Here is a 13185-nt window from a genome sequence, read left to right on the forward strand (position 1 = left end):
CGACAAGGAAAAATAATGTCCAAGTCCAAAGAAAACGTTCTGGGGTTGATACAGGTCAGCAAGAATATTTACTTTTTATAAAACTCTTATCTAACAAGTGCTCAGGATCGGACTACTTTAAACAACAACTATGCAGTGACCCTGGATCTGATGTGTTGGGAGGGACGGGATCATGACTGATGAAAATCACTGGCCGCCCTGCAGATGTTAAGGGGACGGGCAGGGAGGTAGCAGTTGGTAAAGTGCGAGAGGAGAAGGTTGAAGCTCTAGGACGAGGGAGGCCTCTTATTGGTGGGGCATGATTGGGACCAATATCCCAGTGAAGGTTAGTCGGTAAGGGTATGCAAGGGATACAGTGGCGGTTAGTTCACGGGACCCGGATGCCCTACCCCAGACCTATAGTCCACTTGCCCTCCGGAAGGGAACCCCTGAGATAAAGAGTGAGGCCCCCAAGGTAGTTTGTGCTAGGTAATCTAGGACAAGAAGCAAATGGTTGCTTTAATCGCAACTGTTTAATTGTTTGGGTATTTCCTATATGTTCTGGGGAAATATGGGGAGGCTGGGGAAGGGGTGTTCAGAGGATTTACTAGGTATTGCATTAAATAAGTGTCATTCCGCAGCAAAAGGGAAGGAAGGCGGATGGCATTATGTTTGGAAGATGGCATGTGGCAAGGTGAAGTAAATGGTCACAGATGTCGTTTGGTCTGACTTAGGTGAAAGTGGTGATGTGGAATATTCGGGACTAGGAAAGAGTGGGAAGAGGAATAAAGTAGGGACACTCCTGAGATTAAATGGGATATAGGTAGCATTGCTGCAGGAAACTAATCTACTGGGGTCAGACCTTGGGGAGAAATGGGGGATTCAGTGGGGTGGATCCTGATATTGATAGGCAGGCTGGGAGGAATGAGTATAAGTATTGTTAATTCCTGTGCACCAATATAGACAATAGGGAATACTTTCAATTGGTGTTGAAAATAACCTTTAGTTATAGATGTGACATCTTTATTTCGGGTGGGGTCGCGATTGTATTTGTCTTCTTGGCCCTAAAAGGGGCAGGTCAGTGAGGGGTGACCCTTTTAAACAGCACTCATTGATATCATTAAACAATGTGGTTTCGGACTTTGATTAGATTGAAGTGTGTGAGGGTGGGGAGGGTCATGGATTTGAAGAGAGGTACTCCTTTTATTCTTGTGTTCACGGTTTTTATTCTAGACTAGATTATATTTTTGTGGGGATGGAATACTTTCATTGGTTCTCAGACATGGAATACCTAGGGAGGATTCTTTCTGATCATGCTCCACTGGTTACAGTTTTTAAGTGGACAAGAGGGAGGCCGGCAATACCACTTTGGAGGCAAAGAGTGGAGGCCTTGGAGGATACTGCATTTAGGAATATACTAAGGGAAGAGAGAGCTCTCTTTTTAGACCAGAATAATGGGCTTGGTGGATGATGCTGGAGTAATGTGGGAAGCCTTTAAGGTAACCATGAGGGGGATCTGCATATCAAAATTGGTGGGGGTGAGGAAGAAGCTGAATAGTTCCTTGAGTCAAGTGGAACAGACTGTTAAATGACTAGAAGGGGAATTAGATAAGATATTCCAGGTAGGGCAACATCTCTTAAATGCGCTTCATACACACCTGGAGATGCAGGAGCCATTACTCAAGTTTGAATATAGAACATCTATGATTTAGGTCCATGATGAGGGGATAAGGCTGGTCGGCTGCTGGCATGGCTGATTCGACAGAAGCTGCCAAGATCGACGATAACGCAGATCTATGAGCGGGCTGGTAGTTTAGTTATCTCACAATGTAAGATTAATGGGGTGTTTCAAGAATACTATGAGTTTATAGATCGTTGAGGGAACTGTGGCGGGTCGGAAGGAGGAGTCGGACACTTAGAAGACATAGTTCAGGTCATTTGTATGTAAATTATAAGTAGAAGGCCCAACTTTCCCCTATCAATGGAAAGGTGTTTGTCCGTTGTCATGAAGTCCAAAATAAAATATGTCCTCCGCCCAAACTACCAACTAGCTCTGCCACTAATTCTAACTAACGTAAAAATAGACAAAGGGAATGATTGGTCTTTGCCTGGCCTCTCCTCCAGCTATGTTAATAGTCTTTTGAATTATAACACCTCTTGGTGGGACAGATAGTCTCTGCAATCAGTTCTTGTAGTTCCTAAAGAACACTTTTCTCTCTCATGCTTTCTGTGGCCCCCTTTGTAGAATGTCCTCCACTGTAATATTTCTTAATACTCAGATTGTTACTTGTAGTTTCCTTCCAGGCCTCACCTCCAGCAATACTTGAATGGGGTTTTCCTTTGCTGTTTTCGAAACTCTCCTTATCATAAGTTATCAGCCTTAAAGTAGAACAGCTGTGTGGGTTCAGCCCCTCTCTTCTAGGCTTTTCACTTCTTGGTTGACTTTGTTGCTTATTTGATAACTCGTCCTGCGTACTGGGACAAGGTTTCAGCTTCTTACAAAAACTCTTCCCTTTCTGGATTTCTCATTATTTCCCTCCAACTCCCATTAAATAATTTTAGTCCTGATTTCTCGTTCTTGTGACTGGAACGAGTTTTCTCTGATTGATAATGATATCCTGTGGGCCTCTTGATACCTCTCTTGGTATGGGCTGGTGGTTGGGCTCAGCTCTCGTTTGGGACGGTTTATTCTCTATGCTTCTCATCTTCAGCTTCTCCGCGTCAGACTCTTGCTTCATACTACTGCTGCTGATTGGAAGCGACCAAAGCTTCCCATACAGGTGGTATCTGTGTTGTTCCTGGGGCGCCGTGCCCACCACTACCAGCTTGTGTCCACACCACCACTGGGTTGCTTGTTCCTCAATGGCTTTCTAAAGTACAGGAGACATTTAGCCTTGGACCGGGCATAATGAAGTGGATACAATTGTTCTATGAGAGCCCCATGGCTAGTATAAAAATGGGAAGCTGGGTGTCCTCCAAATGGACTTTGGGGAGAGGTACCGGACAGGGGTGTCCAGTATCCCCAGCTCTGTTTACAAAGGCACTGGAACCCTTGGCTGAATACTTAAAAAATGATATATCGGAGACGGGAATACGGGTGGTGATGTCTTACTATACGTGAGCATTATGATCATTATGGAGCTATTGGAGAATTTGAGGAAACTGTCTGGATTCCTGGTTACCAAGGAAAAATCCATAATATTCCGTCTTGCTGATCTGAGGGATATACATAGAGATCTATTCCTTGATTGGGGAGGGGGGTAAGATGGAAGCATGAATCTTTCAAATATCTGGGTATTCAGGTCTTCCATGAAGTAGAGGAAACATATGTATATAACACGGGCAGGGCAGTGATGGGCATTGTGGGCGCTCTAGGCTTCTGGAAGTCACTTCCACTGTCGTTAATAGGTAGAGTAGCTTTATACAAAATGGTGCTCCACCCCAGATTACAATATTTCTTTGCCAATATTCCTTATATGATAAAATAGATCCTTTTTAATATGGTTGATGTTAAGATTGGGAAATTACTCTGGGTTATGGGTAGACGAAAAGTGGCCTTGAAGATTTTGAGCTCTACTTATTTGCGGGCCAACTACAGGTTGCAGCGCAATGGGATGACCCACCGGAAGGGGAAATAAAAGGATTGATGGGGGCTGTCCCGAGAAACAGGCCAAGGAATAGAATTGCTTTGAGATTCGATGGTGAGGAAGGGGACACACGCATATTTAATATCCTATGCACAACCTGGAAGATGTTAATAAAATTCTATATAAAGGGGATGTATAACCCAGACTTATCTATTGAGATTTGACGCAGCCATCCTGAAGGCACTCAAAGACCTGGGCCTCTCGACGTTACAGTTTGAGGGGTGTAAACTGATGGGAGATTATTTTGTGGATGGGAGACTGCTCACTTTCAAGCAATGGGTGGGTAAGTATGACGGGCCAAAGGGTTTTCTTCTTACGTATGCCGGGGTGGTGAGGAGAATGGCTGAACTATGAGAGAATATCACGGAGGAAGCAAATATTGCTCTGTTATAGACCATGCGGTCACTGAATGAAGGGAAAAGGGTGATTTCTCGGTTATATAGATTGTTGCGGGGGTGTTGGGGCCTTCGTCGATCCTTGTGATCAAGGACAAATGGGAAACAGATGTGGGCTTCGCAATATCGGACAAGGAATGGCTTAAAATATTGGGAGCAAGTAGAAAAAGTTGTCACAAAATGCTAGATTTCGATTGATTCAATTTAATTTTTTACACAGGGTGTACATGACCCCACAAAGCTTCATGCTATTTATCCAACACTGTCCCGTTGTTGTCTTGAGATGTGGACAGAGCTCGGAAGGGTTTTGGTATATGGTGTGGGACTGCCCATTAATTGCAAATCTTTGGGAGGAAGTGATGGCCAGGATAAACACTCTAATGCATGTCTCTTACAGACGGTCGTAGTCTGTCTGCCTATGGGGACTGGTTCCTAAGAGAGAAAGAAGGATAAAACGCAGAAGAGGATAGTCCGATTTTTACTCATACTGGCCAAAAGGAGAATTGCAATATCGTATAAATGCTCTAAGGGTCCATTTATACAACAATGGATGACGGATATTCAATGGTGAGGATTGGCAGAGGCAGCTATTCTGCGTAGAAAGAGTCCTGGAGGCAGAGGCGGTAAAGGCGCTAGATTGGGGTCAAATGCTGAATGATCTCACTTCCTCTCCTGACTTGAATCCGCCATGAGGGAAGCAGGCAATTGGTAGGGGAAAGGAATGGCGCAAAGGAGGTGGGAGGAGGAACTAAGAGGAGCTAAGAGGTTGAGAACAGGCCTGCGAGAATCCTTGTTTTGTTTGATGTCCTTAGTAATGTAATGCTGCACTGGTACTTCCCAAATGTATATGCTGATGACACTGACTGTTTGTTTATATTGTAAAGCAATACAAAATAAAATGCTCCACTGTGGTTTAAATATGCCCCTTTGTTTGCGCCACCATTTTTGTTTTAAAGTGCACCACAGCACAGTGTGTGTGATTTTCAGACGCCAACACCCAGTTTCTCTGGAGTTCTATTTTACAAGAGAGATACCAAGTGTACAATGGAGAGTTTATGGGGGAAGGGAGAAAGGGGCACACGCAGACACACACTTCAAAGTCAATGTTTTAGATTCCCTGGTGCGTGGGCTGAGGAAGGGTTGGCACAGGGGATGGCCCCGTTAAGAAGCAGTGATGGAATAGGGGCACTTTACTTTTGCCCTTTGAAATGAAGTGTTGCATGTGGAGATAAGTGATAGGGGCATTTCTGCCATATTATGAGCGCACGATTATTTTCCCTTTCATTTCTGACACGGCACAACGATGGAAAATTCAATGAAATGTATTCATCGGCATAATTCTAAAAGTCTTGTAGTTCTCAATGGGGTCTATATATATCATAGAATGTTACCAAATCACCAGGCACAGTAGATTCCAGCTGGGTATCAAATGGTCTCTGCACTGTCAAGAATGAAATGGAAACATGATGCAGTGTTGTGAAGCGTGCAGTGTAAAAGGGTCAAACCTAACACATGCAGATTCTATTGTGTCAGAAACTTGGAAGCAGGGTTTCATGATTGCTAATGTCGGATCTTTAATTCTTAGCAGATCTGGGTTGTTCTTTGTAGGGAATGACATACGTGAAGCAGTTGCTTATCCTCTTGTGAAAGAGGAATTAATCATGTCTTCCGCTATTTCATGAGCATGCCAACACATATATAAATGGAGTACATTTTGACAAAAAAGTGACCAAGATCTGTCATTGATAATCTGTGTCTCTTACGCCCTAATTTGTATATTTTGTTCATTTCTTAAACATTCCCCATCAGGTTTCATCTAGTATGTCCTGGAATAACCGAGCCTCTTGTAAAAGTAAATTTATAATACAAAACTCCTGTGCAAAATGTAAATATTGTGCCCCCTTTATGGCAGGCATTCCGTGAAGAGTACTCTCGATTGCATCTTCTGTCTGAAGAGGTGCCTACTCCGCACAATGACCCCCGTCTCCAGCATGTCCTGGTCTACTTTTTCCAGAATTCTGCGCCAAAGCGTGTGATTGAACGCACTCTTCTAGAACAATTTGCAGATCGGAACCTGAGCTATGACGAAAGGTGAGCCAGCTGCAACAACTTGTATTTCTGCTGCAGATATCTTATGTGCATCACCCTCCCTTTCTTGTTTATTTCTCTCCATATGAAGATGAAAAGGGGTCACACTTCCCCAAAACGCAGACTTGAAAAGTAGCATTAGAATTGGAAGCAAAAGTTCAGACCCAACAATGGCATCTGGATGGAAACATGTAGCGGTTAAGTTGTTCTATTTTTCCTAGGAAGTGCTGCTTGTCTTATTTCTATAAGTGTTCGTAATAATCGGTTAGAGTGCCAGTGGTACTTCATATTGGTTGCCTGTAGGAAAACTGGTCCTTTTTAAGACTGTGAACGACTGACAAATCTTTGCTGGGTTGGACCGCTAGCTACATTGATCCCCCATGACACTGCTTTCACTCTACAATCTTTAGATGCTTTTCTTTTGGACTTCCCCAATTACTGTTTTTCCCACAGCGACGTAAAATCCCACTCCCACCGCTGCCCAAAGAATGGAGCCATTTTCGGCCACCTAGCCTTCAAGAAAAAAAAAACTGTGTGTTGACTAAATTGGATTACTCCGTCACAATACTCACTTCTGTTTGCTGAAACATGACGTGATGAAGTCCCCAGCATTTTTCTGTGGGACTCTAGTGGGTGAGTAACAGGGCGTGTACCTCCCTGGACTAGTGGATGATCCACTCAATTTCGGTCACTGGGGAAGGGCATGCTACATGCACAACCAATCGTTACTGGTTAAAGTAGCAAGGGCCATTGTGGCAAGGGCCATTGTGGCCCATCTGTGGTATACCAGCCTCCCACGAAGCATTACTTGCAGCTGATCAACCCAAGTTTCATGACACCACCATTTTTTAAGTTATCGCCCCACAAAGACTCACTGCGCATAGGGCAACAGATGTGACTGTCAGGAGCTCAACGCCTGTGCACTCACAGGGAAATCGTTAGTAATACTTCGCTCTTATGCATTGTATTCCAGAATTTCCAATTGAAAGGTTTGTAATGTAAGATTTTATAAATACCTATGACATTACTTGTACAGGCTGAAATATAAGTATTTGGCCTAAAACTCACTAGTCACAAGGGGGACACAGGAAAATAGTCTGCTGACAGGTAAGTACCCCAAAGGTAACTTAGAGGGTTCCAGGTAAGTTCCAAAGTTCTCCATATGAATGGAAGTGACAAGGTCAATATGCCCAGGCTCAATTATGGGGGAAAAGGAAGGGAAGTACCATTCCTATTTCACAGGTGTGTGGAAGACGGCAACCGACCCAGCAGGGAGGGTGGGGGGGGACACCAGAGGAGACTCTCTTAACAAGCTCTAGTGACAGGTTCAAGACCCAGCAGCTAAAACTAAGTTACAGTTGCAATCAACCTGCTCCCTAGAACCAAGGCAGGGCCAAAAGGAGGCTCAAAAAGCACCCCTGTCCTTGGAGCCATATGGGCTACCATAGAACAATATACTAAAAAAGGGTTGCCCTCATTAGGGGGATTCAGTAGAAGTCCAGCTGACCACAAAAAGTTGAGATCCTAGAAATCGCTAAGGGGGAAAGGCTTTGGGGTACCTTAACACGTCCCCCTCAAACTTTAGTAAAGGTCAAATAACTCCTTTCAGGATAAGTCACATGGTTTGCGTCAGTTAAACTGGTTACGGTCAGAATAATTTTCTAGTTTGGTCTCCAGACTCTCTGTTGTTGCACCAATAATCTGATAAGACTGACAGTCCACTCCCTTTTAGAATTTCATTTTTCCTAAGGGCAAGCAGCTTTTTAACCAGACCCTCAGCAGAAGGACCTAATGGCCCAGAGGGTTCGACCCATACAGGGTTTCCCAGGCTTCGTGGAATACCTCAAACCCTTCTCCTGGAGAAGGCTTAACCACTGAAGACTGGAGGGAAAACCACGTCCTCCTCCTCTTGGATCTCGACAGCTCTTCAGACTGAATGGAGATCCCCTTAGCAGGTTGACCAACGGAAGGAGTGGAGTTTTACTGCACAGCTCCTGAGATGAAAGGGATGCCTCTCTTCCAACTCACTCTCAAACAAGTCTTTGCCAAGGACCGTTTCTTGGACACTAGCAGTTAGTGTTCACTTCCTTTATAGCTCTCTGAAGGGAGATGTTCACAATAGGGAATGCAAGAGGAGGGCCAGTAGACAACCTTATGGCCCGCACAGCCACCCTAGCCCAACAGAAGTACACTTTACAGCAGCCATCTTGGCAGAGGTATCTCTAATTCCAGTTTTAAGGAGGAACATCAACATCCTTTCTGGGTCTTAACTCCCCTGCCTCCACTAATTCACATGACGTCCACTGATCTGTACCATTGCCTACCACTAGCTGCAACCCCTACCGGTGCTCTCAGCGCATAACTGTTGTAAATATTTGTAATATTTTGCCATTGTAAGAACTTGCATTTGCGACTCAACATATGTTACCCCGCGGGGACCACTACTACTACTACTTTCTTGTATATAACGCCTATAATATCTGTAAATGGCAACTTATTCTGTAATGTATGCTTCAGATTTTTTGACTCCCTGTAACTAAGCTTGGCATTATCCTGTAACTGTTTCGCCCTGTTACCCCTGGGTCTGGCGCTCATTATAAAAAATAAACAAACAAACCTGAACCTAGGTTGAATAATTCTCTGGGCCGTCTTCCCATTTTCACACCTCCCATAGGGCATTCCCCTGAGCAGTCTTTTTAGGACCACTTGGGTGACTTCCGGGATGGTCCAGTTTTTCCACAGTCCCAGCACGTGTGAGGGAGTCTGGTATTGCAGAGCCATCACCACTGACCTTCGAGTTAGTGGTGTCATCCTTCTTTTGGGATCCACGGGCAAGGAGCTAGCTTACCTACCTCTACTTTGTGGAGCTATATGGAGGGAGAATCGTGACCTACCCTTCCCTCTCTCTTGTCCTAGTGGTTGACTCTGAGACAAACAAATCACAGTGGCTAGTTTCCTAGGATCTAGGACCTTGTAATCCGCAAAGTGCTGATGCAACTCGGGAGTAAGCATCCCTGATGTGCTCCAGCAGAACTATAGTAAACATGGCTTTACCTGCTTCTACCTTGTAGCCATTCGCCAATCAATTCAAACCTTTCAGGAAGCAATTCACTGATGGCACCTAATAAACATCATCCATTGTGTGCTCTCTAAAACTCTTGAGAGACTGAGTGGGGAGTCTTGCAAATATCTGCACAAGAGCTGCTTTCATGCTCTCATACTTATATTTCTCTTCTGCACTAAACTCCAAATTAGCAGGACATGCATGCTTGGGTAAAAGCAAGCTCCGAACTTTTCAACCATTCTGAAATATTGGAACCTTCCATATACCTTCCACGTACACAGTAAATAAGCTCTTAGGGAACTTAGGCTGTCGCGAGACCCAGGCCCAGGCCCAGTCCCAGATCTGAACCCGAACTACGGGTTTAGAGATTCTCTAAACCCGATTTCTTTAGTTCAGGCTCATGAACTTGAATTCTCTTCTGCACAGAGCATTCTGCATCTTTCCCCTCAGAAGCCATTTCTGTCTCGTACCTTTTTTCATCCCTACTCTGAGGTTCAATCTATAAGGCGAAAGGAGGCTCTGTAGTAGGGCCAGATATAGTGGTGGGAGGACAGGTTACCTCTCCTGCCTCAGCAGCAAGATTCTTAGACCAGTAATTCTGAATGACTTAATGGGCTCGGGTAAGCCTAGCAGTGGGACATCATGCAGTTGAAGCAGATGTTCATTTTTCAACAGTCCTCTTGCGCATAACCACAATACTGAGGGCTTCCATCCTCGATGGAGGCACAGGTTAGTAAACATATCGATAAGAAAAATCACACTAGGTAGGTAAAAACAGATTTCCCTAAAGCACAGCTAACCAAAATGAACTTTACTAGTTTTGCAATGTTTCTCAGTATCTATTCAAAAGGAATATTGAACCCAAAAACAGCCAGAAACTCCCCAAATAAAGAAAGGCAACATACAACACAAAACCAACCACCCACTGTGAGAAACCTGAAGGTATCTCACCCGATAGTTCCCAGGGATTCGTCATCCAAGTGGACAGGACACGGCCATCACTTTTTGATCCAGTTTCTGGGGGTGGACCAGTGCGGGAGGATCACCTCGATGAGGGGTCTTCGGGGAGTGGAAGTGGGACACCGAAGGGTGAGACGCAGTATCCCCTTCCTTATGACACCTTCTCCCCATCCTACCATGTAGGATACCTGAGAACTAGACCCCCCTTTCCCGACACAAACACTTTCTCGCGTACAGCAGAGCCGTATATCTGACTTGTCCCAGCACCATGTTGAGGCAAGTTCAGGCAATAATGGATCATTACACACACCTGACTTCCATCACACTTCCCCACACAGATAAAAGACGGAGCATGCAAGCACACTCAGAGCAAAGCAAAACACACGAGGAGACAGCAGTTCTGAGATGGCAGTTTTAATACAAGGAGAAAGACGGCGAGACCACAGAGGGTCACAAGGAGAAAAGTACCCTGGAACTCTAAAGACTGTTACTTTCGTGAACCTTGGAATGTATGAAACAGAAGACCGGGTACAAAGGCTTTTCAAACCTGTGCAGTGTGTCGGGTGTACCCACGGCTCTCCTGCATCGATAACACAGGCGAGGAGGAGGAATTGCAGCCATGGAACTGTCCTTGGCTCCCACAACAAAGTGGTGTCAGAAAAGACAGCGCAGCCGGTTAGTCGGAGAGACTGATACCGAAACAGCTTGTGTTTTGAACCAAGGTTGATAGCAGCAACTTTGTATAAAGAGAACAGTGTGTGAAGCGTTGGCGATGAGCGATGCAAATGTAATTGCAAATTAACGAGAGTAATTGGTCTTTGGGAGGTCAAGTCAAGATACCATATTCAGAGCGGTCCGGTGCCACGTGGGCACTCATTCGAAAGTCTGTCTAGTATTCAGATGATGCTCAGTGAATTGAAATGAAGATTGAGATCAAAGTGGTCATGCAACGGGGTCAAGTTAAATCCTATGCACATTCGAAAATATTCAATCATTTAAAGTACATCGCTATTGGTCCGATCCCGGCTGAGGGAGACTAATTGAGCGGGGTCTGAGCCCAGCAGAGGGGGATCCAACCTGAAACTTTTGAGTTAAACTTTTGCTTTGAAAGGATCTAAGCCCGGCTGAGTGGGATCCAGGGTGAACACCCGAAGTGTGTACATGCGAAATACAGAAGGGGAAATGAATGTTTCCTTATTGTTTTGTGCAGCAGGCCCTCTGACTCAATGGACTTGCAAGAAGTAAAGAGACTTGAATACAGAAGGTCTTGAAATGTTAAAATTTAATTGCATCCTCGTGCCCCAGAAGCCAGAGTGTGTACTTTGCTCGAGTGACCCGCCTTACCCTGTGGTAAAAACATGGGGAAGGGAGGACAGCGGCCCGAGCATCCTGACATATCATTTTGTGAACACTGCTTTCTTTTTCACAAACATTACCCCACATTATTTATAAATTAGTGGTAAGGATTAACAATAGGTTTTTTAGTATAGGGGCTTTTTGTTTGACAAAACTCCACTGGGACTGCGTTATTATTTGGTCGTAGCTTGCTCCCATCTGTAGATTTAGGTTTAGATAGGCGTTTATCACACCCTTGTGAAAGTTCAATAAACACCCTTCAACTGTGGTCACTTGTCTGTCTTACTATTGCCACAATGTCTTCTTTACACCACCCACAGGTAAGTGCACAGTTCTTGCTGGCGGTGACCCACAGGACAGTGAGATAGGTTAGCCTGCACAAGCGATTAACTTTTAAGTAAATTAAGTGTTTCTATTAAAGAATAAACACAATGCATTGCAAAATTGTAGAAACACATTAGAAGATACTTGGAGGTAAGTATACGCTTTGTCAATTTCACATAAGGCAAACAGTACGCACACTCTAGGCAAACAACCTACATGTAGGTAAGTAACTTATTTTTTCGCAAGAAAACCCGTGTACAGGTAGTTAATTTCTTTAGGTACCTATGAGGAGGTCACTGTGCCCTCACTAGCTGCCCTCCTTAGATCTGCCTGCTCTGCCACATCTGCTCAGAATTGATGAGTAGATGGTCACACGACCCTCTCCATAGGTTTGTTAAGAGAAAACTCTAACACCCATGATGGGTACTAGATTAAGAAGTAGAACAAGGTGTTCACCTTAGTGACTTATGTACTCCCAGTCCATAACCCCCTTGCCTCCAAACTCGTGGAGAAATTGAAAAGGGACTGGAGCATGTTGTGGAGCAGCATGTAATACAATAAGTAAAATTGAGCTTGGGCACAAGTGCAGATGTTTCCACACCCAGGCACTGTTCCCTCTTGATCTACACTTGCGTATGCTCCTGGCCCCACGCACACCCCTTTCCTTTTATACTGGCTCTTTTCATGGAGTAGTGGGGGCAGAGGGCTGGCAATATGGTGTAAAAGGAGACCCAGGACTGAGTTCAGTGTCACTATGGTTAGTAACCTGTGCTTATTCCTGCGTCCCGTTCCTTTCCTGCATTCACATGGAGCTATTTTAAGCTTGCAAGTAGACTGAATGAAAGTAAATGAATGGGGAATTATCCAGAGGCTTAGCCAGAAATGTTGTGTGGCAATGCCTATATAAACCAAACTGGTGTCTGCACTGGAGCAAGAGTCCATGGACTACTTGTCAAAATTCCATTATTGAGGTTTTTTGCTAACTTTGGTAGTCATCTAAACATTTTGCTGGCTTTTGGTTTCCTCAACTTATTTTGCTGTCAGGTTGGCTACCGTATGATGCACCTGCAACTCCTTTTGGAAGGGCTACCCTTTTGTACTCCCAAGCACCCCAGTTTGCCCTTGTTGGTTGTCTCATGAAAAGGTGCATAGGGTAGTAGGCTGTTGGCAGCTACATGATTTACTTTTCATCTCCTCTCAGTTGCCCTTTTACCATATTGGGTGCTGTTTTTCCCTGTAAGTCTTATTCTCTGCATTGGGGAGATTTTGCTTTATGTACATTTTGCCACTATTTCCTTCTTGCACCCCAGCACTAATGCAAGACTTGTTAGATTTCTCATTGCCCTTTAGGGTGATTGTGGTTTTTCAGCCT

The 13185-nt window shown here is 44.5% G+C and overlaps 1 protein-coding gene across 4 annotated transcripts in view; it reads left to right on the forward strand.

The window, feature by feature from the left end:
* The window catches only part of USP28 (ubiquitin specific peptidase 28), a 977853-nt gene that overhangs the window by 724942 nt on the left and 239726 nt on the right, over positions 1–13185 (forward strand). For all 4 annotated transcript variants that reach the window (XM_069614230.1, XM_069614233.1, XM_069614232.1 and 1 more), the window contains one exon: positions 5934–6112. In XM_069614230.1, coding sequence (XP_069470331.1) covers positions 5934–6112 — 179 coding nt within the window. The remainder of the gene's footprint in view (positions 1–5933; positions 6113–13185) is intronic.

The sequence above is a fragment of the Ambystoma mexicanum genome, chromosome 9 (genome assembly GCF_040938575.1).
Source record: "Ambystoma mexicanum isolate Mex_15411 chromosome 9, UKY_AmexF1_1, whole genome shotgun sequence".
Taxonomy (NCBI): Eukaryota; Metazoa; Chordata; class Amphibia; order Caudata; family Ambystomatidae; genus Ambystoma; species Ambystoma mexicanum.